Source organism: Elephas maximus, chromosome 19 (genome assembly GCF_024166365.1).
Source record: "Elephas maximus indicus isolate mEleMax1 chromosome 19, mEleMax1 primary haplotype, whole genome shotgun sequence".
NCBI lineage: Eukaryota > Metazoa > Chordata > Mammalia > Proboscidea > Elephantidae > Elephas > Elephas maximus.
Window position 1 is genome coordinate 15,107,196 of NC_064837.1, and position 27,274 is coordinate 15,134,469.

The 27,274-nt window shown below is 44.5% G+C and overlaps 1 protein-coding gene and 1 non-coding gene across 2 annotated transcripts; both read right to left on the minus strand.

Moving 5' to 3' along the window:
* Positions 1–748: 748 nt before the first annotated feature.
* On the minus strand, positions 749–26,906 carry DHX33 (DEAH-box helicase 33). The gene is made up of 12 exons (XM_049861031.1): positions 26,478–26,906; positions 19,355–19,515; positions 18,129–18,356; positions 17,782–17,952; positions 11,860–12,045; positions 11,066–11,177; positions 9,557–9,716; positions 9,303–9,391; positions 6,982–7,109; positions 6,387–6,590; positions 4,963–5,049; positions 749–4,187 (listed from the first exon to the last, which is right to left on the minus strand). The coding sequence occupies exons 1-12, from the start codon at positions 26,761–26,763 to the stop codon at positions 3,879–3,881; spliced, it is 2,121 nt and encodes a 706-aa protein (XP_049716988.1). The 5' UTR covers positions 26,764–26,906; the 3' UTR covers positions 749–3,878.
* TRNAG-UCC (transfer RNA glycine (anticodon UCC)) lies at positions 2,043–2,113 on the minus strand. Its single transcript has one exon. It is a non-coding gene; the product is annotated as a tRNA-Gly (tRNA).
* Positions 26,907–27,274: the final 368 nt, after the last annotated feature.

Sequence of the window (27,274 nt, forward strand, 5' to 3'; positions counted from 1 at the left end):
AGCCCGTGGCTTCACTTTTCCTTCCGCAGACACCTCCTGGTACTGCTGATGGACCTGGCCGCCTCCCCTCACTCCCGCGGGCCAGGGTCTGTGCCCTCCCTCCAGCCTCGCACCCAAGCTCTGAACATCATTGTTCTGGAGCAAGAAGCTATGGTTTGTATCAGATTCAGGTTAGGAATCACCCACGGGATGTATAAAGTACCGAGAAAGTATGTCTTCCCAAATTAGTGAGAAAGATTAAGACTAATTACTTGGTATATTCTAAACAACCGTCCGTAAATAGGGAAAGGAGACCCAAGAAAGAAGCCACACACATCATGTACAAGGTTGATTTTTAATGGACTTGATAGTCATGTGCAAATTTAAGCATTACATATGCAAGAGCTGATGTTTCTATAGAGCTGTTTGAGCAAGACCAGACTCAAAATGCAACATAAACCCAAACCATTTTTTTTCTGACTCGTTTTTTTGCAAGTTACAATATTCTGATCAAATAAAATAGAATAAAATTCTTGTTTTGAAGCAAGCAGAGTTGGGGATCTCATACCACCAAGAAAGCACCACGAGAGTGTCGTTTGGACCTGGGGTCACTGCGCCTGAGAAGCTCCTCAACCATGTGAAGATCGAGGACGAGGACCTTCCTCCGGAGCCAACAGAGAGAGAGAAAACCTTCCCCTGGAGCCGACACCCTGAATTTGGACTTTTAGCCTACTATACTGCAAGAAAATTAACTTTCTTTGTTAAAGCCAAAAAAAAAAAAAATTCTTGTTTCCCCACAGGTGCGGTATTTCCTTGTATGTTTAAGGAATGGTATCTGGCCAATTTCAAGCAGTTCCTGGTAGCTGGATTGAACAAATTTACCAGTCACAGTACGTAACGAGTTTTACCCCAGAGCAAATGTTTGCCTCTGTCCGGCTACCTTGCTAAAACCAGCACAGATGCAACGTCAAGGTTCTTTGCTGCCCCCTCAGGACCCACTGTTTGCAGTGCTTTCCCTTGTAGTGAAACCTTTCTCACTTCGGATGTCTCACAGTTTATGACCAAGAAGAAGGCCTGAGGGTGCGAAACGCTGGGAGTGCATTTATTTACATGCCGCTGCTCAGGGGAGCTAGTGACTAGTCCAGATGTGGATTTCACTGGGTGGAAAAGAAGTCTCGCATCATCAGAGATTTTATCAATTGAAAAAAGTCCCTCAGGACGATACTGCAACATCATTGTGAAGCATTTTAACTTTCTTAAGAAAGTCTAAGTTTAAAGCATACTACTCCCTGCAGCTCAATAAAAATAACCATTTCTTTCTTTGTAGTAATACATAGGAGTCAGAATGGGTTTTCCAATCTGATTTAATCCCTGAGCAACCAGGTTAAAAGTTTTAACATCTTAAAAAGCACGATAAAAACCTAAATATTAAAACTCTACCAGAATGTTAGTGATAAAAGTATTTCTATACAGAAACGTTAAAGCTACTCAGAGGCGATTTATACTCCCTTACCCCTTACTCCCACTCGGAAAACGGTATTTCTGGAAAACTTTCAGGTACTTAAGCTGGACATTATCTACATAAAGTTTTGCGTGAATCAGAGAACACCTCTAGTTAGATAATATGCTGAGAAATATAATAAATCACCCTACCCCTAATTTTTTACCATCATGATGAATGTTTTATTAGAAATATAATGTTTTCTTTTACCAAGTCAGGCTAAACACCCTCCTGCCTGCTGGCACTCTATAAAATACATGGGAAAAAAAAATTTTTTTTTTTCAGAAAGTTAGCAATGGTAAAAGCAAGTAGTTCTGAGGAAGAGCTAGCTAAAAATTGTGTCTCTTAGCTGCGGTCAAGTCGGCCCCCAACTCACGGGGACCCCCTGCCCAACAGGACTGGCCTGTTGTGACCCGTAGTGTTTCACTGGCTGATTTTCGGCAGTGGATCACCAGGCCTTTCCTCCTAGTCTGCCTTAGTCTGGAAGCTCTGCTGAAACCTGTTTAGCATCACAGCAACATGTAAGCCTCAACTGACAGGTGAGTGGTAGCTGCACTTGAGGTGCATTGGCCAGGAATCGAACCTGGGTCTCTCACATGGAAGGTGAGAATTCTACCACTGAACCACCACTGCCCTCAGCTACAAGTCTAAGAACGCAGTGAGACAGGGTGTACAGGATCTGTCAAATTCTGTTTGGTGTAAATGTAGCTATTTCTAATAGAAATAAGTCGCAGGTGCCCCGACAGCCCCTGAACACAGGTTAAATGCTTGAATGCTCAAGGGTGGAGCCGGTGTCATAGAAACTGATCTGGCCTTCACGTGCACAACTGGGGACAATGTGGGACTGAGGCACTCCGTTGGGCGTGGTCTCACGGAAGAGTTCCTTGACCCAGACTGAAGAGACTGTCCGCTGTCTTTGAAGAAGATTCTAGGCACAGTTTGGCCCCATGCCTGTAAACTGCATGATTCACTTTGCGATTTTAAGAAATGACCAAATTCTGCACAGATGTGTTTAGACCAATGAAGCACAATTAAAGAGCTTCTTCCAGGACCGAACATTCTCTGGGGAAAGATTATTTGCTTTTGATAACTGCATACCTAAGAAGAACCTTTGGTGTCTTCTCCCTTCTCAAAACATGGGAACAGGAAGACTGTGCAGGTCTTCCAATTCCCTCTGATAAATGTGGAAAGTGAGGGCAGGAGTGGGTAACAGGCACAGTTAAGAAGTGGCAAAGCCAGATTGTCCCCAAGTGCCTAAGAAGAAGGAAAAAGATGACAGAAAATAAATAAGCAGCAAGGAATATAAAGCCAAGATGTGGACGGGATGAGCCAATGCCCTCTGGGTTCTCATTGGCCTGCAGCTACACCACCGCCACCCAGGTTCTCGGAGTAAGGGGTCCTGCCAGAAGAGAAATGGCTGAGGTATAGCCCAGAGCCATTCCTTATGGTGACATGCTTATATGAGCCCAGTCAGAGAGAAAAAAGACAACTGGGTATGCTGGGAGCCATTATACTAAAAAGTCAGTTTCTGACGTCTATACTTACAGGATTCAAAAGATACAAATCAACCTTAGCTCAGGAAGCTGAAATGTCTCCTAAGAGCACTGACAGGAGACATGTACTACAGAGGCACCAAAGATGGAGACTTCCTGGAGCAGACGCAGCCTGGCGACCTGGGGGCACTCCCTTACCGGTCTCTGTGGAGACAGCAAGAGGGAGGCCATACCCTGGGCAGTGGGGGGCCACTGGGGGCAGCCATCCCATGAGGTCAGAGACAAAAGCACCTCCCTCTGGAGACTTCTACAGAAGTCAGTTTCTTATGTTTTCTATTTTAAAACTTCAGATAGAAATTAAAGTAGATCTAAGGACAACATCCAAGCTCTGTGACCTCCTACGGCCCCTCTCGGAGTGTCCCCCTCACGGTCATAAGAACTCATGGAATTTTGTTGTACTCAATTCCCATCATGTAAAAAGCAATAATGGCTCACAATTTATTGTATGTCTATTGTGTCTGTCGTGTGTGAGACACAGCTCTAGGTACTTTCCACTCATTTTCCCCTAACTTCATGACCTGGACCCTGAGAGGAAGTATTATCATCATCATCCCCACTTGGCAGATGAGGAAACTGAGGCTCAGAAATTAACTAAGTCGCCCAAAGTCAGCTAGCAAGAACCAAAAGCATAACTTTGAAGTTTACGAAGTATAAATGGCCTGTATACTTTCTACATGGTAGAGTCATAAAAGTGTAAACAAAGACGCCTCCAAGCTCCTGGAAGCTGGGTGCACCAGCTCTATGAAACTCATGTCTCTCTTAGCGCCGGCCTAAGAGACTGCTAGGAGGACAGATGTGAGCCAAGCTCCCAGGCAAGCAGCAATTCTGGCAGCGACTGGGGTGGCTCAGTTCCTGGCGGTTCTCAGCTTCCTCCGGAAGTACTCAGGGGCAGCCTCGTACAGCCACTCAGCATCCACGACGCAGAGGTCTCGCATGTAGCACTTGTTGGTGTAGAGCAGCTCGGTGTACACGACGCAGGCCGGCTTGCAGTGGAAGAGGACAGACGAGGGGTGGATGGCCACTGGCTGGTGGGTGTCTGTGGTGGCATAGGTGCCGTCCGGCTGAAGTTCCGCGGTGCTCATGAAGAGGCTGTGTGCCAGGCAGCGACGGATGCTCTCCGTGTTTCCTCGGGATGACACAACCGGCACTGACATCTGTTTCAGGAGAAAGCAAGAAATGGAAAAGATCTCACATGTAAACCCTGCTCACCACAACATGGTGTAACAATGCAAAAAAAAAATTTAAAAACCAGGGTGCACACACACACATACACAGAGATAGGTGCACACACATAGAGACAGGTGCACACACATACGCAAATGCACACACATACATACAGAGAGATAGGTGTGCACACACACAGAGATAGGTGCACACACACATACACAGAGACAGATGCACAAACACGTACACAGAAAAAAAGTCCAGTAGAAGCTACTCCAACCTTAACAGTGGTTAGCCCTGGAAGGGCAGGACTATGGGAGACTTTCAAACTTCTTGCATTATTTGTCACTATTTTCTGCATTGTTTAACAAATACTTAACAAATACTCATTTGCTTTTATAATCTAAAAAAATAATATATTCCCACTAAAAAAATTCTTATGAAGCATTTTAATAATAGTGGAAAAACACTTCATAAAAGCATTTATAAAAGCTGAGTACCAAAAAAAAAAAAAGCTGAATAAGGATTATACATAAATGTAACTACATGAAAAAAAAAATGCACTTAAACAACATGGCTATCAAGAAAGAAACCAAAATAGTGAGATGTGGAATTGTGGGTAATTTTTACTTTCTTCCTTATTTTCCAATTTTCCCACAGTGGTAACTACTTTCATAATCACTAACAATAAACAATTAAAAAAAAATCCTACCTAGAAAAAAGTGACAGCTTAGTCCCCCAGGGAATGGCAGGAAAGAACAATACCTTTAAGCAGATATCCCTCAGCTGTGCTCTGACTTCCGCGACCAGCATCATATTCTTGCTGTGGACAAAATTCTCCTTGCACCAGTCCTGAGCAGGACAAAAAGAGATATTACAATCCCCTCACTCCTACAGAGAAAAAATATATACAACCATTTTCGAACACAGTTGAATTCAGAAGGTAGACAGAGAAAATTTCAGGTGCCAGAAATAGAGGAAAGTATGTTTATATTAAAAAGCATGCACCATAATGGAAAATATTAATAATTCGAACTAAAGTAAAACTAAAAATGCCCTTATGTCAAAAGTCACCATGGAAAGGGCTACAGACTAGGAGAAAATATTTGCATCACCACACCCAATAAGGGATTAGTACCTCCAGAATATACAAAAAACTCCTACAAATCAGTAAGAAAAAGACCAACAATCCAACAGAAAAACAGACAAAGGACATGAAGAGCCAACTACAGAAGAGGAACTATTAATGGCCAATACACAAATGTAAGGACCCTTGATCTCTTGAGGAATCTTGACAACAGTTTAAAATAACTGAGGTATTATTTCACATCCATCAACTTGGCAGAATTAAAGTCATCTTGCCTGAGAGTCGGAGGGGCCAGTGGAAATGGGAACTCTCATACATTACTTTGGGGAGTATAAAAGGTGTTAGCAACACTGGCGAGCCACGCGGCCAGCCTGGTAAAGCTCAGACCCAGCGGCTTCACTCCCAGAGGCTGGCCCCAGAGAAATTCTCTCCATGCGCAGAAGGAGGCATGTATGGACGTTCACTGCAGCATGGAAGTGGAAGCAAGCTGCAAAAGGACAGTATAAGAAAATACTTAAATAGTATGTAACATGCATGGATATAAAGTAAAAGTGTATCACCCACGGGGAACGTACACACCAATCTCAGGACAGCGGTTGCACGAGGAAAACAGGGATAGGAAAGGAGATCAGGGCTTCCCTGAAAATAAAGTGAGGCAAATACAGCAAAAAAGCTTATGGCTGCTGAAACTAGATGGTGCTTTAAAGAACTGGATGCTTTAAAATGCAAAGTAAAAGTGTGTACACCACGGAACACTTACTGACTTTATTAATAAATCAAAGAATATACTGCCATTTTCCATCTTGACCCAAAGGGCTGAAATATTATATAAGCAAAAACTACCGGGAAGAACATTGGGGCAGGTAAGGAAAAAACCTGTTATGTAGCTTATGTAGAACTTAACTAACTTGCTCAAATTAAGCCCAAGTAAACACAAGCAGAGACCAAAGCCAGCATCTCTCCATCTCCCTGTCTTCCAATTTTTGGAGATGACAGTTCTTCTTGAGGGTCCTTAGATGATTCAGCCAGAAAGAGACGGTGCACTTACAACACAGGCCGGAAAGGAGCTGTCATACCACGAAATAAAGAGGACAAGGCTTACCTTATTTCCACCGATGTTTTTGAAGCTCCGGTAGATATTCAGCAGGGTAATGTGGTCCCCTTCACTGGATATGAACTTCTTCCGGACGCCCTGCACCTCGTCCCGCCGGGCAGGAGGGTTGTAGAGAACGCTGTCCACAGACAGCAGCGAGACGATGGTCAGTATCTCCTCGGTGCAGTGGAATTTGGGGGACAGGAGGATGGTCTGCAAATCAAAATGCACAGTTGTTTAAGCCAAGTTCTTCCCCAGCTTCTGAATACAGCAGTTCTGTGTGCTGCTTTCGCATCTTCCCTTCTGAGGAGTTCAGGGGCAGGTGTTTCTACAACCACAATCGTATATATTAATGTTACTTCGCTTTTTTGTAAAACAGATGCCTGCCTTCCCCACAGGCCTCCAAATCCCTTGTGGGCAGAGCTCAGGAGTTAATACATCCTTGAATCCCACACACAAGAGAATCAGTGTTCTACAGAAAGAGGGGGTGGAAAGGATTTAAGAGAAGGGGTAAGGATTAATCTAAAAGCACTGGGTTCACAGGCCACTGGGATGGCTAACCTGGAATGTACAGAAAGGGGACTGAGGAGACTGTATCATTTACTTTGGCAAATTTGGGTTCTAAAGGAAATGCTGCCATTTTCCTTCCAATTGGAGTCAGGGTGAGCTGGTCGTCCTTATGGTCAAGAGCACCTAACAGGTCCAGTTGGGCAATGGCCGCCTGAACGTGATCTAAAGAAACACAGACATAAAAAGGAGTCAAAAAAAAAAAAAGAAGTTGCAGCCAGTTCAGTACTTCTGGGCATTTCTGATAACTCTACATCAAGGAACAGCAAAGATCACAACCACCAGTGCCCCCCACGACATGCTTTTCAAAGCTATTAATGACATCATTGTCTCCAGTTCAATTCCCTTTCTAATTAACGGCCTGTAATTTGGTAATGGAGCCCTGGCGGCACAGTGGTTAACAGCCTGGCTGCTAAACAAAAGGTTGGCAGTTCGAATCCACCAGGCGCTCCTTGGAAACCCTACAGCGGCAGTTCTACTCTGTCCTATAGGGTTGCTGTGAGTTGGAATCAAATGGCACTTAACAACAACAACAATTTGGTAATATGTGCATAAATTCTTAACCCAGCAACGTTATGCTTATGAATTTCACCTACAGCTATACGCAGACATTATACAGAGACCTACATACATAGATACTTTGTAGCATTATTAGCAGTAACACATGACAAAGTGGGGGCATTCACACCACAGAAACACATACAGCCCTGAAAAAGAACAAGGATGCTTCTTATCCACTAAATGGAGCAACGTACAAAGCAAGTGGCTGAGTGAACAACAGCAAGGTACAGAGCTGTACGTCGAGTCTGCCGTCTGCCACTACTAATTAAAAAAAAAAAACGATTGGGGAAGAACAGACATCTGCTTTATCCTGCATACACCAAACAACGGAAATACTAGTTGCCTCAGAGGTGGCCTAGGAGGCTGGGAGATGGGGTGAGAAAAACAGTATTTACTATATTCCTTTTCACACTTTCTGAATTTTGAACCATGTGCATGCATTGCCTATTAAATAATAAACAAGCATCTCTAAAGATGTGGTAAATACATACAAACTGACAGGGAATGATCTATAAAATATATTTAGTGGTAAAAGCGATGTGCGAATGTCTATCGGTGGGAGACTGGATAAATACATTTTGGTTTCTTCATACGGTGGCATAGGGTTTAGCAGGGAAAATTCATCAACGCAAACCGTACAAAACATGCTGGATGAAAAGAGAGAGTGCCAGGGAATAAACAGACAAGCATGCAAACTTCAACAGGGTATCATTCAGGGGCATGTACACACATCATAAAACAGTAAAGAAATGCAAGAGAGCTACAAAGGAAATGTGGGAGAGGGAGCGGGAAGGAAGCCGGGACAGCCAGGGACGGGCCTGAGGGTTGCGGCGGCACTTGCAGTGGGCACGCAGGTGTTTTATTACTCCGTATACTCTGCATATACGTTATTCCTTTGTAGGTAGGAATTTACCAATTGAAAGAAAAAATAAACTGTGGAACAGTGCTTAACGCATGTTTCCATTTGTGTAATTATGCACAGGTGCTCTCTAGAGGGCAACGACTAGGAAATGGTCACAGCGGAAGCTTTAGGGGAGGGAGACTGAGATCCTGAGGGTCAAGGGTGAGAGCCCTGTACACCCAATCCATTCTTTTGGGCTGTTTTTGTTGATGCTACCATTTGTGTTTCTTAAAAAGAGAGGGAGAAAGAAAAGGAAAACTGTACTGAAGAGATGCTAAATGTCAACACCATCATCACTCAGAATCCCAAGTATTTATTCTCCTTCCCCAGAGAGACTACCAGTGAGGGACAATGGTGCACACTTAAGCACAATTAAACACCAGCAGAGACAAAGGCTGGGATCCCATCTCTCCCTTCGGCATCTCCCTGTCCTCAGACGTTTCAGAAGTGACACCTGGCATCCTTCCTGGGGCTCTTTACATGATTCAGTCAAAAAAGGAAGGTGCACTCAAATCACCTTTGGAACTTCTCAAATTACCTTTGGAACTTCTCAAATTCCAGTCTTTTAGCTCCTTTTGCTGACTAAGGTACAAAGTCCACTGGGTTTCTGCAGTAGCCCATGGACCACGCTCAGCCACCTTCACTGGTTCCAGGGGCCAAGGAGTCCAACGGGGAGTCCCTCTATGATACTGCCGCTTTTGCACAGGGACTGCACTGAGGGCAGAGAGCCTACCATATGCCGATTTTGAGATGCTCCTGATAGCTAACGTTGTTATCCACCAAATCAAACTAAACAAAGGAGACTATCAAAACACTTTAAAAAAGTTTTTTTTAAGGAGGGTCCATCAGTTGTTTAGCTACTCAGACCCTTCCACTATGACGAGGACTCCACTTACCTGGAGACGGTTTGGACATGAAGTCAAAAGTGAGCACATCTGGGACTTTCATTGCTAGGAGCTGTAGCATCACGCTGGCCAGGTTACACCTAGAGTGAGAGACGCAGGGCATTCACCTGTCTCGGGTCCTCCAGCCAATGAGTCAGAGCTGCCCACTGAGGCGTGCTCGTGAGGGCAGTGCCACGCCCGGAAAGCACCAGCTGACAGAAGAGACGTGGCACGTGTGGCAGGAGAGCAGGAGCCAGCGAGCTCACCTCTGGATCTCTGGCACGGTCATCTTATCAAACTTGTCAAACTCCTCCTCAGTGTAGAGCCGGTAGCAGATGCCACTGTCCTCTCTGCCAGCCCTTCCCGTGCGCTGCCAGGCCTGGGTCTTTGACACCCGCTGCACAGCTAACACTTCGAGACCACTGTCTGCAAGGAGAACGGGCCACACGAGTGCTTCACTCTTCACATAAACCGATGGTTTCTACAGCCCTGACGTCTGAGAAGCAGCACTCCTCAGAACACCTGGGACCTTTCTGCAATGCAGGGACTCAGAGGAACTCCAGGCTAGGCTGCAAAGCACACAACAGGCTGCTTTGTGGTGGTGGGGCCCCAAGTAAGAGGGGCCTTCAGTTGGGCACTGTGTGGAATCTGTTACTAAATCATCGGGAAAACCTTGTGTTCACAGCAAGGGGCCACAAGAGCAGATTTCAGGTCTTGGCTCAGATTGCAGGGTGACTACCCGTCCCAGCTTGCCCCGGGTGTGGGACTTTCAGTACTAAAACCCAAAAGCCCAAAAACAAACCCACTGCTGTCGAGTCAATTCAGACTCATAGCCACCCTACAGGACAGAGTAGAACTGCCCCAGAGGGTTTCCAAGGCGGTAGTATTTACGAGATAAATTGCCACAACTTCCTCCCGTGGAGCAGCTGGTGGGTTCAAACCATCGACCTTTCGGTTGGCAGCCAAGTGCTGTAACCACTGCACCACCAGGGCTCCTTCAAAACCGGGACAGTTGCTGGCAAACTAGGGGATGGTTGGTCTCCTTGTCAGTGACTCAGAAATTAAGTGCCCTGAGTGGCTGTGCTTTCTCCGCCTCCCTGATCTATTAAAACACAGGGATGGCTATGATGTTCGCTTCCTATGAGTAAAGGACATGACTTGTCTTGATGGAGGTGCAGTCTGTGCCAGGCCTCGAGAACGAAGCCCTTTCTCGTACATTAGCACTGAAGGACACACATGTGAACGCTAGCACCCCCCAATGCCTGGCACTGGATTTCAGCTAGCCATCTGGAAGCAATCATTTCACCTGCCTCCAATCCTCCAGAATAAGGCGAGGTGTAAAACAGACATGAATAAACTGACTTCAAGCAAGCTCCCCAGTGCATTCTCAGGAAACAGCTGGTGCCTCCCCCTTCACTCCAGCCTAGGGAATCTGCTCAAACCAGCCATACTCTAAAGTTATTTCTTGCGAGAGCCTTGGGCCTGGTAGCAAGCTGCCCCTGCAGCTTCTATCTGGGTTTGACCAGACCCTGGCCCAGGTCCCTGTCCCTGTTCCCTGTCTTGCTAATAAGCCTGGGCTCCTCCTCCCACCTTGCCTTCTGAGTCTTGCATACCTGCCTCAGGACTCCTTTCTGGACATGGCTTCTGGACTGTCTCACTTAATCTGAGTTGGCTACAAACGTGAAATGCTTGCTTGGGGGAAACTGTGGGATAGAGGAAATGCAACAGCTGCTCAGGAGACACAGAAGAGACATTCGTGAGCTACCGATTCTCACCAGGGTTATACTTCTTTGCTTTAACCATGCCCGTGTCAATTACATATTTTATTCCTGAAATGGTTATGGAGGTTTCAGCGATGTTGGTTGAAATGATCACTTTGCGATAGCCCTAAAAGAAAACCAAAAAGCCATATGACACACATGATTCAGAAGTTTTAAAACATATTCCTCACCATTAATTTCCCAAACAACTCACACATGATCAAAAAAATACGACTCCATTATTAACGAGAGATTCTGTGGTGGTCAGCTATGAAAACCGGTGACAGGCAGTGGAAGGTGGGGCACAGTCTCAGCAGTGTATTTTGAGGCAACGAGGTAAAAGAAGAACAAGCACCAGGTTCAGAAGCAGGCAGATATGGGTGGGAATACTGGCCCTGCCAACCGCTACTGTGGACCCCCGAGCAATTCACCTCTCAGGACTTCAACGTTTATAAAATGGGACCATAACCTAGCTGGCTGGTTCTTGAGAGGACGAGAGACCCTGTATGTAACACATGAGTACAGTGCCTGGCACGTCACAGGAAGTTGATGAATGGACAACTGCAGCTTGTTTGTGTTGGGCCTTAGAGGGGTCATTCATTAACCTTTTACCCTTGCCCTGACAGCTGTCTCCCCGTTCTTACCTCAGGAGTGCTATGTCTGTAGGTACACACTGTATTTCTGCTAGCTTTCCAATTAGTTTATCTGGTATCTGGACACCCCACCCTGTCCACCTCATCAGGAACTGGGGAACGGCACATCTGTCTGGGTGCCCAGGGATGGGGCTGGACAGGAGGCGGTGTGCTTACCTTGGGGGCCCCCTGGAAAACGCGGAGCTGCTGTGCATAGGGCAGGGAGGCGTACAGAGGAAGGACCAGCATCGCGGGGCAGCCATCCGGGAGGTGCTTCGCAATGTCGCGGCAGGTCTTGCTCATCGCTTCGATCTCCTCCTGGCCGGTGAGGAACACCAGGATATCCTGAGAAGGAGGGGCTTCCTATAAAGAGGTAAAGAGTGGGATTACTCAGAGTTGACAGAAGCTCAGGCTGCAGCGGCACGGGGGCCGAGGAGAGCAACCGCTTCCAACTGGAACAGCAACCAAAAGACTCCAGGGAAAAAATGGGCTGGGTCTGAATGCATTAAAAATACTAATGATATGCTTATAATAGCTGTTAGGACATTTGGGGGAAAAATTTATCAAAAGTACATTAGACACTTGTACAACTGTGTCCTACAAGACAGGAGGCGACAATGGTAGACTGCGAGCATCCTACGGCCATACTATTGTACTCACAGATGCTTGGTTTAAGGACATTGTGCTATAAGTCCTCACCTACCATGGTAATAAATTAATGTACAATGCTTAATAGTAATCAAAGGAGCCCTGGTGGTACAACGATTAAGCACTCAGCTGCTAACCAAAAGGCCTGCAGTGCAAACCCACCCAGCAGCTCTGTGGGAGAAAAGCCTGGCAATCTGCTTCCTTAAAGATTACAGCCAAGAAAACCCTATGGGACAGTTTTACTCTGTCACATGGGATCACTATTAAGTTGAAATCAACTTGACAGCACCTAACAACAACATTGACCAATCAAGAAATGCAATATAAGCAGGCTATTTAGAAATACAGGTAGTCCCCCGCCTTACAACATATTCGCGTTATGACAAACCACACTTAAAACCATCCATTTTTTTGTTTTTTGGTGCATCTTATCGTTAGTAATATGCTGCACCCAGAACATGTCTGTCAATTTATTGTATTGTGGTGGCCTGCGTGTTGCTGTGATGCTGGAAGCTACGCCACCATTATTTCAAATACCAGCAGGGTCACCCATGGTGGATAGGTTTTAGTGGAGCTTCCAAAGTAAGACAGACCAGGAAAAAGGACCCAGCGGTCTACTTCTGAAAAAAGTTGCCAGTGAAAACATGAATAGCTGCAGAACACTGTCTGATATGGTGGCAAAAGATGAATCCCTCAGATTGGAAGACACTCAAAATACGACTGGAGAAGAGCTGCCTCCTCAAAGTAGAGTCGACCTTAATGATGTGGACGGAGTCAAACTTTTGGAACCTTCATTTGCTGATGTGGCACGACTCAAGATGAGAAGAAATAGCTGCAAACACCCATTAATAATCAGAACATGGAATGTGTGAAGTACAAATCTACGAAAACTGAAAGTTGTCAAAAATGAAATGGAATGCATAAACATTGATATGCTAGGCATTAGTGAGCTGAAATGGACTCGTATTGGCCATTTTGAATCAGACCATCCTTTGATCTACTATGCTCGGAATGACAAATTGAAGAGGAATGGTGTTACATTCATCGTCAAAAAGAACATTTCAAGATCTATCCTGAAGTACAACGCTGTCAGTGACAGGATAATATCCATATGCCTATAAGGAACACCAGTTAATACAACTATTATTCAAATTTACGTACCAACCATTAATGCCAAAGAGGAAGAAACAGAAGATTTTTACCAACTTCTGCAGTTTGAATGTGATCAAATATGCAATCATGATGCATTGATAATTACTGGTGATTGGAATGCAGAAGTTGCAAACAAGGAAGAAGGACTGGTATTTGGAAAATATGGCCTTGGTGATAGAAAGGATACTGGAAATTGCACGATAGAATTTTTAACTCCAACAACTTCTCCATTGCAAATACCTTTTTTCAACAACATAAATGGCAACTATATACATTTTTTTTTTTGGACCTCACTGGATGGAAAACACCAGAATCAAATCAACTACATCTGTGGAAAGAGACAAAGGAAAAGCTCAATATCATCAGTCAGAACAAAGCCAGGGGCTGACTGTGGAACAGACCATTAATTGCTCATATGCAAGTTCAAGCTGAAGCTGAAGAATATCAAAACAAGTCCATGAGAAACAAAATACAACCTCGAGTATATCCCACCTGAATCTGGAGACCATCTCAAGAATAAATCTGACGGGAAACATGAGAAGGTATCTTTCCAGGATGCTCATCGAACTCCACATAAGGTAGATCTCAAAAGAAAATCACCAAGACATATTATAATCAAACTTGCCAAAACTAAAGATAAAGAGAGAATTTTAAGAGCAGCTAGGGATAAACGAAAAGTCACCTACAAAGGAGAATCAATAAGAATAAGCTCAGACTACTCGGCAGAAACCTTCCAGGCAAGAAGGCAATGGGATGACTTATATAAAGGACTGAAGGAAAAAAACTGCCAGCCAAGAATCATATATCCAGCAAAACTGTCTCTCAAATATGAAGGTGAAATTAGGACATTTCCAGATAAACAGAAGTTTAGGGAATTCGTAAAAACCAAATCAAAACCACAAGGGATCATAAAAGGAGTTCTCTGGTTAGAAAATCAATATCAGATATCAACCCAAGTCTAGAACACAGGCCAGAGCAACCAGATGTCAACCCAGATAGGGAAATCACAAAAATAAATCAAGATAAAAAAATGCTCAAAACAAGGAAACAGTGATGTCATTATGTAAAAGAAGACAACATTAAAACAATAAAGAGGGACTAAAAAATGTAGTCATAAATCTTTCATATGGAGAGGAAGTCAAGGCGATATAAAGAAATAAAAGTTAGGTTTAAACTTAGAAAAATCAGGGTAAGTATTCAGGTAACCACAAAGGAGACTAACAATGCTACTCACCAAAATAAAATACAAGAAAAAAATAAAGACTCAGCAAAAACGAAATCAACAACAACAAATAAGAGGAAAAGACAATATATAAACTACTCAGCACAAAAAATTAAGTGGGAAAAAGAAACTGTCAACAACACACAAAAAAAGACATCAAAATGACAGCACTAAACTCATATCTATCCATAATTACGCTGAATGTAAATGGTCTAAATGTACCAATAAAGAGACAGAGAGTGGCAGAATGGATTAAAAAAACCACAATCCATCTATATGCTGCCTACAAGAGACACACCTTAGAGACTCAAGAATAGATTTGATGCACTGAACACTAATGACCTAAGACCAGACGAGTTGTGGGATGACATCAAGGACATCATACATGAAGAAAGCAAAAGGTCATTATAAAGACAAGAAAGAAAAAAAAGACCAAAATGAATGTCAGAAGAGACTCTGAAACTTGCTTTTAAACTTAGAGGAGCTAAACTCAACGGTAGAAATGAGCTGAATAGAAGATTTCAAAGGGCAGCTCAAGAAGACCAAGTATTATAATCAAATATGCAAAGACCGGGAATTAGAAAAGCAAAAGGGAAGAACACAGTTGGCATTTCTCAAGCTGAAGGAAATGAAGAAAAAAATTCAAGCCCTGAGTTGCAATTGTGAAGGATTCTATGGACAAAATATTGAACAATGCAGGAAGCATCAAAAAAAAAAAAACAAAAGGAAGTAATACAGAGTCGCTGTATCAAGAAAAAAACTGGTCGACATTCAACCATTTCAGGAGGCAGCATATGATCGAGAATTGATGGTACTGAAGGAAGTCCAAGCTGCACTGAAGGCATTGGCAAAAAACAAGGCTCCAGGGGGGAGATGAGAGGACAGAGGGGGTCAGAAGCTGGCGGAATGGACATGAAAACAGAGAGTGGAGGGAAGAAGCGGGCTGTCTCATTGGGGGAGGAGCAATTAGGAGTATATAGCAAGGTGTATATAAATTTTTGTATGAGAGACTGACTTGATTTGTAAATTTTCACTTAAGGCACAATAAAAATTAAAAAAAAAAAAAGGCTCCAGGAATCGATAGAATACTGAGATGTTTCAACAAATGGATACAGGGCTGAGGGTTCTCACTCGTCTATGCCAAGAAATTTGGAAAATATCTACTTGGCCAACCAACTGAAAGAAATCCCTATTTGTGCCCATTTCAAAGAAAGATGATACAACAGAATGTGGAAATTATTGAACAACATCATTAATATCACAGGCAAGTAAAATTTTGCTGAAGATCATTCAAAAACAGTTGCAGCCATACAATGACAGGGAACTGCCAGGACCTCTAGCTGGATTCAGAAGAGGATGTGAAACCAGGGATATCACCGCTGATGTCAGATGGATGAATCCGGGGTTCGGAAGCAGAGTGGGCAGGGAACACCAGAAAGATGTTCGCTTGTGTTTTATTGACTACGCAAGGCATGCGATGATACGGATCATAACATATTATGGATAACATTATGAAGAATGGGAATTCCAGAACAGTTAATTGTGCTCATGAGGAACCTGTATGTAGACCAAGAGGCAGTTGTTTGAACAGAGCAACGGGATTCTGTATGGTTTAAAATCAGAAAAGGTGTGTGTCTGCATGCTGAGCAAATAATCCAAGAAGCCGGACTATATGAAGAACGCAGCATCAAGACTTGAGGAGACTCATTAACAACCTGCGCTATGCAGATGACACAACCGTGCCTCCTGACCGCGGAGAGGACTTGAAGCACTTACTGACGAACCCACTCAACAGCACCTAACAACAACATGTTGCAGCTCAGAATTTGCTGATATTATCATTCTCAGGTATTCACTCCCAGATCTTCAATTTTATGATTTACTGTTTAAAACACCACCAGATTTATAAAGATAATAAAAGGCAGTAATAATGAAAACCGAAGGAAAAAAAAATGAGGTATTTGACTTAGGACCGAGTTGTCAGAACAGACCCGCCGTAAGCCGAGGACTACCTGTGTGGCAGTAACACTCCGAGGGAGCAGCTAAGGGACTGGAAGTGGCTGCGTCTGAAGAGCGAGAACTCGAGATGAGGAAGCTAAAGCGACTGCCCTTTTTCCATTACGAGCCTTTCAGAATGAACCACTTGACTTTGTAAACTTTAGGCTGCACATGTATCACTTAGAGTAAAATAAAAACGGATTTAAAAAAAAGTCTGCCTCTAGATTTTCTCAGAATGTTAATGGGAAGGTAAAAAGGGTCATTTTTATACAAACAAAACAAAACTGAGATGATCCCATCAATCATCTTTTTAAGCACGTGCTTCATAAAATGAAAAAAGATTCTGGAAGGTTTTTCTACTACACAGCTTTTTTAAACTATAAGTAGTGACCCATTACTGGACCATTAAAAAAAAAAAAACCAAACCCATTGCCGTCGAGTCGATTCCGACTCACAGCGACCCTACAGGACAGAGTAGAACTGCCCCACAGAGTTCCCAAGGAGCGCTTGGCGGATTTGAACTGCCGACCCTTTGGTTAGCAGCCATAGCACTTAACCGCTATGCCACCAGGGTTTCCACTGGACCAATATCAACCTTTTTTTTTAAATGAAGTGGAAAATATTTTCTTTATTTTTAATAAAATACAATGCTATATGACATGTAGTAAAAGTAGTTCCATAAAGCTTGCTTCAGTTACATGTATACCCTGGCTGGCACTCACTGATCATATACCTGTGCCAGGCACCATGGACTGGGTTACAAAGTAAAATGTGCTCTCAGCTGCTTCCACCTGGGGGCTATGATCAAAACACATTTGCAAGCCACTGCTCTCACATATGGAGGCTGTCCGGTTTAGCTGAGCAAAGATGTTGGTCAGTTTCTGCACTCACAGTTGAAGTATTATTCTTTTCAGAGAAAATAAGAAATGTAATGAAAAAAAAAAAAAGGACAAAAACCCAAACACGACAAACTCACAGAGCTGTCTGAGTCAGCAGCTTTTGTGTTCCAGGCCGAATTCTGTCAATGTCAACTGCAGGGTGCCACAGAACTCCTCAGGAAGCTGAGGCCCAGCCCATACCTGGTGGATCTGGAAGACGGAAACCAATGCCGCATGCAGGTAGTCACTCTGAGGCTGTTTGGTGTAGAAAACCTGGATTGGGTGCTGCCTCCCTTCCAGGTAGAGGACGGGGGCTCCGTTGAAGTACTGAGAGAAGAGGTCCACATCCATTGTGGCTGACATCACAATCACCTATGCAAGAGAGCACAGACGTGATGAAAACAAAACTGGGACAGGAAAGGCAGATGATCGAGGCCTGCGTTGCTCCCATCGCGGCTAACTCCCCCGTGGTTTGGAAGCAGAATAGGCCAAGAAAGACAAGCCGAGGACGAAATAAAGGACTATTTCCTTAAACGTGCTACACGTACTTTGAGAGGCAGTTTTCCCAGTTCCTTCCGCCGCCTCTGTGCAGTTTTCACCACCCCAAAGAGCACGTCTGTGTGGATAGTCCGCTCGTGGGCCTCATCCAGAATGACACAGCTGTACTTCCGGAGCAGGGAGTCCGAAATTGCTTCACGCAGGAGCATGCCGTCAGTCAGGAACTTGATCCTGGTGTCTTCCGAGGTGACATCATCAAAGCGCACCGTATAGCCAACCTGGGTGAAAAAAATCATCCATTCATTCATCAAACACCTGTTGCACAGCTGCTTCCTGTCTAGCGCTGTGCTGGGTGCCTGCGTCATCACTGTGAACAAGACCAACACTGACACTGCTCTGTTGCTTGGGGGTCACATAGTCCCAGGGCGGGGGAGAAACACAAAAAGACTGCAGTGGTAATAAGTGTCACAAAGAATTTAAACTAACCTACAAAAGAACATTTAGAAAGAAGATCAATGAAGAAATAGAGGACTTGAAGAACGCTATAAACCTACTAGACCTAACGGACATATATAGAACAGTGCAGCCAACAAGAGCAGAATGTACAGTCTTCTCCAGTGCACACGGATCATGCCCCAGGACAGGCCACATGCTCGGTCACAAAGCAAGTCCTAATAAGTTTAAAAAGACTGAAATAATACAAAGTATCTTCTCCAACCACAACTGAACGAAACTAGAAATTAATAACAGAAGAAAAACTGGAAAATACACAAATACGTAGAACTTAAAATTAACCTACAAACCCCAGGCTACTTGCTGCTTTCATGTGAAGCTGTGTACAGATATGGAGAGAGCCTCAAGCAGTTTTTAAGTGAACACACACCCACACAAAAACACAAATCTGTCTTACATATGGTCTGGGACGTGCTTTTTTTTTTACACTCATTATCAACACCCACATCTTTGCTAGAATAATGCTTATAATCTTTCTAGAAACATATATAAATGTTACTTAACAGAGGTTACCGAAACCTTAACAGCGCTCAAAGAGAACTATTTTATCCAACTTGCCAAAGATTCCGAAAGCAATGGCGACTAACAGCCTGTCAGCCCCTCTGGTCTCTTAGGAACTGGAGAACTCTGAGATGAGTATAAACAACTGTGGCAAGAAAAAGACTTTCTGTCTGTAAAGAAAAGTCTCATTCAGAACACGGGAGGAGGGTTAGGACGGTAGGAGAACTGTCTCTTCCTGACAGTGAAGAAGAAAATCAGGTACCAGCTTCCCAAGTTCAGTTCTCTTCTCATCTGAGACTCTGGTAGCTAAAGAGATGGCAGCCACCCGACGGGGCTGGGTCACAGCAATGACGCCCTGGCGGCCAATCCCTCCTTCATAGAGGTACTGAGGGATCTGCGTTGTTTTCCCTGAGCCAGTTTCCCCTAGGAGAGAAAAAAAAAGTCTCATTTAAATGCAAATTAGAACAAACTTTACCAAACAAAGTCAGAGAAATCAGATAGAAGAAAACACGGAGTCTGTAAAGCTTCAGGAAGATGGGCACTTGTGGACACTGCTGAGGGGGCACCGATGGTGGTACTGCTTCTCGGGAGGCCCGATTATACCCAAATGGTTAGCACGGTTATAACCTTCGCCATACAACTCCAGGTGCCAGAATTGATTCTAGGGAAATAATCAAAGAAGTGTGTAAAGATATCACTTCAAAAAAAGATACAGCTTCACAGATGTTTTATTCAGCCTTGCTTATGATAGCAAAATGCTGGAAACAATATAAATGTTCAACAATAGGTAACTGGTACAGCAAACACAAAACGAAATATAACTATTACATAATGTTGTACTTTTCAAAAGAATAAGGTAGATTTATATGAACTGATATTAAAAGATGTCCAAGATGCTTTTTTTAAAGTTTACAAATCAAGTCAGTCTCTCACACAAAAACCCATATACACCTTGCTACACACTCCCAATTACTCTCCCCCTAATGAGACAGCCTACTCTCTCCCTCCACCCTCTCTTTTCATGTCCTTTTTGCCAGCTTCTAACCCTCTCCACCCTCTCATCTCCCCTCCAGGCAGGAGTTGCCAACATAGTCTCAAGTGTCCACCTGATCCAAGAAGCTCATTCCTCACCTGCATCCCTCTCCAACCCATTGTCCAGTCCAACCCACGTCTGAAGAGTTGGCTTCGGGAACGGTTCCTGTCCTGGGGCAACAGAAGGTCTGGGAGCCATGACCACTGGGGTCCTTCCAGTCTCAGTCAGACCATTAAGTCTGGTCTTATGAGAATTTGGGGTCTGCATCCCACTGCTCTCCTGCCCCCTTAGGGGTTCTCTGTTGTGTTCCCAATCAGGGCAGTCATCGGTTGTAGCTGGGCACCATCTAGTTCTTCTGGCCTCAGGATGACGTAGTCTCTGGTTCATGTGGCCCTTTCTGTCTCTTGGGCTCATAATCACCTTCTGTCCTTGGTGTTCTTCATTCTCCTTTGATCCAGGTGGGTTGAGACCAATTGATGCATCTCAGATGGCTGCTTGCTAGCATTTTAAGACCCCAGACGCCACTCTTCAAAGTGGGATGCAGAATGTTTTCTTAATAGATTTTATTATGCCAATTGACTTAGATGTCCCCTGAAACCATGGTCCCCAGACCCCTGCCCCTGCTACGCTGGCCTTCGAAGCATTCAGTTTATTCAGGAAACTTCTTTGCTTTTGGTTTTGTCCAATTGTGCTGACCTCCCCTGTATTGTGTGCTGTCTTTCCCTTCACCTACTATCTAATTAGTGAATACCCCTTTCCCACCCTCCCTCCCACCCCCTTTCATAACCACAAAAGAATGTTTTCTTCTCAGTTGAAACTATTTCTCAAGTTCTTATAACAATGATCTTATACAATATTTGTCCTTTTGCAACTGACTAATTTCACTCGGCATAATGCCTTCCAGGTTCCTCCATGTTATGAAATGTTTCACAGATTCCTCACTGTTCTTTACCGATGCGTAGTATTCCACTGTGTGAATACACCATAATTTATTTATCCATTCATCCGTTGAGGGGCACCTTGGTTGCTTCCAGCTTTTTGCTATTGTAAACAGTGCTGCAATAAACATGGGTGTCCATATATTTGTTCATGTAAAGACTCTTATTTCTCTAGGATATATTCCAAGGAGTGGGATTGCTGGATCACATGGTAGTTATGTTTCTAACTTTTTAAGGAAGCGCCAAATCGATTTCCAAAGTGGTTGTACCATTTTACATTCCCACCAGCAGTGCAGAAGTGTTCCAATCTCTCCACAGCCTCTCCAACATTTATTATTTTATGTTTTTTGGATTAATGCCAGCCTTGTTGGAGTGAGATGAAATCTCATTGTAGTTTTGATCCGCATTTCTCTAATGGCTAACGATCGTGAACATTTCCTCATATATCTGTTAGCTACCTGAATGTCCTCTTTAGTGAAGTGTCTATTCATATCTTTTGCCCATTTTTTAATTGGGTTATTTGTCTTTTTGCAGTTGAGTTTTTGCAGTATCATGTAGATTTTAGAGATCAGGCGCTGATCAGAAATGTCATAGCTAAAACCTTTTCCCAGTCTGTAGGTAGTCTTTTTACTTTTTTGGTTAAGTCTTTGGATGAGCGTAAGTGTTTGATTTTTAGGAGCTCCCAGTTATCTAGTTTTTCTTCTACATTCTTTATAATGTTTTCTATACTGTTTATGCCGTGTATTAGTGCTCCTAACGTTGTCCCTATTTTTTCTTCCATGATCTTTATCGTTTTAGATTTTATATTTAGGTCTTTGATCCATTTTGAGTTAGTTTTTGTACATGGAGTGAGGTATGGGTCTTGTTTCATTTTTTTGCAGATGGATATCCAGTTATGCCAGCACCATTTGTTAAAACAACTGTCTTTCCCCCATTTAACTGTTTTGGGGCCTTTGTCAAATATCAACTGCTCATATGTGGATGGATTTATGTCTGGATTCTCAATTCTGTTCCATTGGTCCATGTATCTGTTGTTGTACCAGTACCAGGCTGTTTTGACTACTGTGGCAGTATAGTAGGTTCTAAAATCAGGTAAGTAAGGCCTCTCACTTTGTTCTTCTTTTTCAGTAATGCCTTATTTATCCGGGGCCTCTTTCCCTTCCATGTGAAATTGGTGATTTGTTTCTCCATCTCATTAAAGAATGTCCTTGGGATTTGGATCGGAATTGCATTAAATGTATAGATCGCTTTTGGTAGAATAGACATTTTTATAATGTTAAGTGTTCCCGTCCATGAGCAAGGTATGTTCTTCCAGTTATGTGAGTCTCTTTTGGTTTCTTGCTTAAGTGTACTGTAGTTTTCTTTGTATAAGTCCTTTACATCTCTGGTAAGATTTATTCTTAAGTATTTTCTCTTCTTGAGGGCTACTGTAAATGGCATTGATTTGTAATTTCCTCTTCGATGTTCTTTTTGTTGGTGTAGAGGAATCCAACTGATTTTCGTATGTTTATCTTGTATCCCGATACTCTGCTGAACTCTTCTATTAGTTTCAGTAGTTTTCTGTAGGGTTCCTTAGGGTTTTCTGCCTAAGGATCATGTCATCTGCAAATAGAAATACTTTTACTTCTTCCTTGCCAATCTGGATGCCCTTTATTTCTTTATCTAGCCTAATTGCTCTGGCTAGGACCTCCAGCACAATGTTGAATAAGAGTGGTGATAAAGGGCATCCTTATCTGGTTCCCGATCTCGATGGGAATGTTTTCAAGCTCTCTCCACTTAGGGTGATGTTGGCTGTTGGCTGTTGGCTTTTTGTATAAATGCCCTTTATTATGTTGAGAAATTTTCCTTCTATTCCTATTTTGCTGAGAGTTTTTATCATGAATGAGTGTTGAACTTTGTCAAATGCCTCCAAGATACTTTTTAAGTGGAGCTCCAGGCCACACACACACGCACAATTAAATGCCCTATATGTGGTTCTGGGACTTGTCTTTTCCCCCAGTCATTATCAATGCCCACATATATACCAGAACATACATACAATTTTTCTAGAAAGATATATAAGAGGTTTAACAGAGCCTCTGAGGAGTGGAAATAGGAGGTTCGAGGATTTCTCTCCTACTTTACCACCCCTCCATACCGTTAACGTTTTACCGTAAAACCCACCGTCATTCAGTAAATTCTGACTCATAGTGATGCTACAGGACAGAGAACTGCCCCATAGGGTTTTCTAGACTGGGATCTTTAGAGGAGCAGACTGCCACATCTTTCTCCCGCACAGCAGCTGTTGAGTCCAAACCGCTGACCTTTCAGTTAGCAGCCAAGTGCTTAACCACTGTGCCACCATAATCATGTATTATTCTTAAAGATATTTAAATGAATGCTTAGTTATCTGGAAATATTGTTCATGGTACAGTTTATGAAAAAAGCAGAATTCAAAACAATGAACTGTATGATCTTTTTAAAAAACTTAATGTATTTTATACATAGTCTAAATAGAAAAACACACAAGGTGTTAACGGTCTCTCTTCTAAGATGGTGGCATAGTAAATTTTTTTTACTTATCTCCATTTTCTAATTAAGTTATTTTTTAATTTAAAATATTTCATGCAAATATTTTGAGGCATGTACTCTGTAGAGTTTACCAGGCAGGCATTCTGTAACAGTGTGGGCCATGGCAGAGTGCTTAAAGAAAGCTGCAGACTAAGACTTTGCTGTGGCTGCTGTGTATGCGTGTGTGTGTATCTGCTCACCCTTCCTGGCCTAGGCAAGAATCCTGGACTAAGAATTTGATTATTCTGCACTCCTCCTGCTGAATCCATCAAGTAAACCCCAAACTTAGATCAATGTCGCTCTCCGTCCATCTTCTCTGCTCTTACAGGGCAGAGAAGGCAACCAAGCATTGCTACATGGTAATGAGTGCAGGCTCTGGAGTCAGACTTCCTATGTTTGAATCCTGACTGCCATTTAGCGTGTTACCTTTGAACAAGTTGCTTAACCTTTAAGCCTCAGGTTCTTCATCTCTAAAATGAGGGTGATGTAGTACCTGCCTAGGGATTGTTGTACTGAGATAATCCACGTCAGATGCCTAGTACAGTGCCTGGATGAGTTAGACCTCACTCCCTCCCCTAAGGCTGCACTGCTGCACCTCCTCTGTATTCCTTAGCGCCTTGTCCATCTCTTCTAGCACTGACCATCCTACACTGCACTGAAGTATTAAAACGCTTCTCTCTTCCTCCAGTACCAGAAGCTCCTAGACAGCAGAGAAGGTCTGGCTGTCTTTTCCATGTACTTGAGCATCTTGCAAACAGTAAGCACCAATGGTGGTTTCAGTGGTAGAATTCTCACCTTCCATGCAGGAGACCCAGGTTCGTTTCTGGCCAAGGTTCCTCAGGCATAGCCAACAGCTACCTGTCAGCGGAGGCTTGTATGTTGCTATGGTAAAGAAGTTTCAGCGGAGCTTCCAGGCTAAGCCAGACTAGGAAGAGAGGCCTGGCTGTCTACTTCTGTAAATCAGCCAATGAAAACTCTATAGGCCACAGCCGTTTGATCCACAACCAATCACGGGGATGGTGAGGGACCATTCTATTGTACTTGGGGTTGCCATGAGTTGAAGGCTAACTCCCAGCAGCTAACAACAACACAGGTTCTTTTAACAGTGCCTAATTAGAACACTGAATTCTGTAAACCTGTGCGTCTTCCCCTCCCTTGCTAACACTATACCTCTCTAACCCCACAGACCCCTACAATGCTAATATTCCTCCATTTTCTCCCAGTCCACCAGGCCCCACCGACTGCTCACCCTTCCTGACCTAGGCAAGAATCCTGGACTAAGAATTTGATTATTCTGCACTCCTCCTGCTGAATCCATCAGGCAAACCCCAAACTTAGATCAATGTCTCTCTCCAATCATCTTCTCTGTTCTTACGGGGCAAAGAAGGCAACCAAGCATTGCTACATAAAATAACCCAAGCATGCAAACTAAGGTATAGGTTTGTAGCAGGGCCACAGTGCACCTAGACACCCAGCACTGCCACTGATCTCTTTTCTTGTGTTGCAGCCTGCCTTCTGTCCTCATCCTCCCCAAGGGTCTACCTGAGGCCTGGGCCTCCCATTCTCAGCAGAGCTCCTGTGCCTATTACATAGAAAAAGTGAAGTCTTCAAATACGATCTCCCAACCTCCTTCTGGAAACCCTCATGGCATAGTGGTTAAGTGCTACAGCTGCTAACCAAAAAGCAACCAGATCGAATCCACCAGGCGCTCGTTGTAAACTCTATGGAGCAGTTCTACTCTGTTCTATAGGGTCGCTATGAGTCGGAATTGACTCAGTGGCAATGACTTTGATTTTTTTTTTTTATGGGTTTACAAGCTCTTTTACAATCACACCCACTCTTACGTCCTTTCTCCAGCCCCATGGCCTCTTAGACCTATTTCAGGCCACTCTGCATCTGGCCTTGTCGCCAAGCACTCTTCTTCCCCATACCTCCCCATCTTTGCTCCTCAGTGCACTCCTTCCATCTTCAGCCTCCCTCTGTACTGTGTTCTTCCCCTCAGCGTCTGATTACTTCCAAGTTCCTCTCGGCCTCCCTCTTTTTTCTCAAAACAGAAGTCTGCTCCCACTGTCTTCATTCCCTCCTCTCCTACTTACTCCTCAGCCCGTGACAAGTCAGCTCTTCCCCCTACAGCTCTGCTGAAATAGCTGAGTAGAGTCCACAATCAATACCTCTGGTACAAATTCAGTGGGCATCTTTTTGGTCCCTACCTTACTGGATCTAACCGTTGGGTCTGCTCACTCTCCTTCTTACAGCTCTGTTCCTTTAACCACCAGCTCTCCTGGGTCTCCTTCCCCTCTTTAGCAGTTCAGTCTCTCGCTCCTCCAGGAGCCCCTCTTACTTTGCCCATCTTTAAACCTTGGGGATCAAGGGCTCTGGCAACTCTGCCTCTTAATCCATGCACCTCAAACTACTACTGCCCATCAGACCGGACTGTTTCTCGCCTTTAGTTGCTCTCTCACGCTGGCTCTCCTTTGGTGGAGAACGAATGCCCTCCCTCCTGCCGCCTCGCTCATTCTCACCATTTAAGACTCAGCTCAAACACCACCGGGACCACCTCCTCCCACCTTCCTCCCAGACTGGGTCAGATCCACTCTTCTAAGCTCCCAAAGCCCAGGTACGCCCCTCCACAGAAGCGCTTTCACAGGGAAGGTCTTTGCCTGCACGGTGGCCACTCCCACCAGACTGTGAGCGCCTCCAGGACAGGGCTGTCCGGCTCTTCGAGGCCCTTTCCCGGGCTAGCACACAAAAGGCGTTCAGGTTTGCTGCAGAAACGAATGAGTGAAATAGGGTCCGAGGCACTAAGAAAAGGTGTTCTCGCAGAGCCGGCAAGCAAGGAGGGGCTCGCCCGCGCGGCCACTCACCGATGAGGACCGCGCTGTCCAGGTTTCGGAGCTGGGCCAACAGCTGCCCCCGAGCCTGGAAGATGGGCAAACTCCGGCGCTGCAGCTCCACGGCCTCGCGGTACGGACTGACGGAGGACTGGGCCAGCGGCGGCTGCTGCCTCCGGCCTCCGCCGCCGCCGCCGCCGCCGCCCGCAGTCAGCAGCATCACCACTCGCCTCCCGGGCGGGTAGGACCCGGAGCGGCTCGGAGGCCCGGAGCCCGGCCGGAATCTCTTGGCCGGGGGGAAGCCCGCCTCCTCGGGCATGTCGGGAGGGCACCGCAGCAGAGACGCGAGGGCGGGCGGCAACTGCCGCCCCCGGGTGCCGACCGCTAGCGCGCACCGCCCCTTCGCCGCCACGTGCTGGTGGCTCCCGGCGGCCACCGATGACTTCACGGCCCCGTCTTTAGGAACAGCACTACAGCTCCCAGCATGCATTGGGGACCTGGGAAGGCTTTCACTTCCTCGGGCTCGGGAAAGCCGGGCGTAAGGTGCAACCAGAAAAAGGTCCGGAGCGACAACAGCGCAAGACAGGGTGTACGGTTCCGTGGGACCTTTCGACTTGGATAAAGACGTTCTTCTCGTTGATTTAAACAGTGTTATTGTTCTGGCAACTGGAATAATAGTCGCTCTTCAAGGAAAGTATTTAGCTCTGTAAAATCAAAGAGGAACACAAATATTTTGCGTCATTTCATCCCCTAAACAACCTTATATCATAAATTATACGGTAGATACTGATGTCCCTAATTTACAGATGAAGAAACTGAGGCTTCTAAGA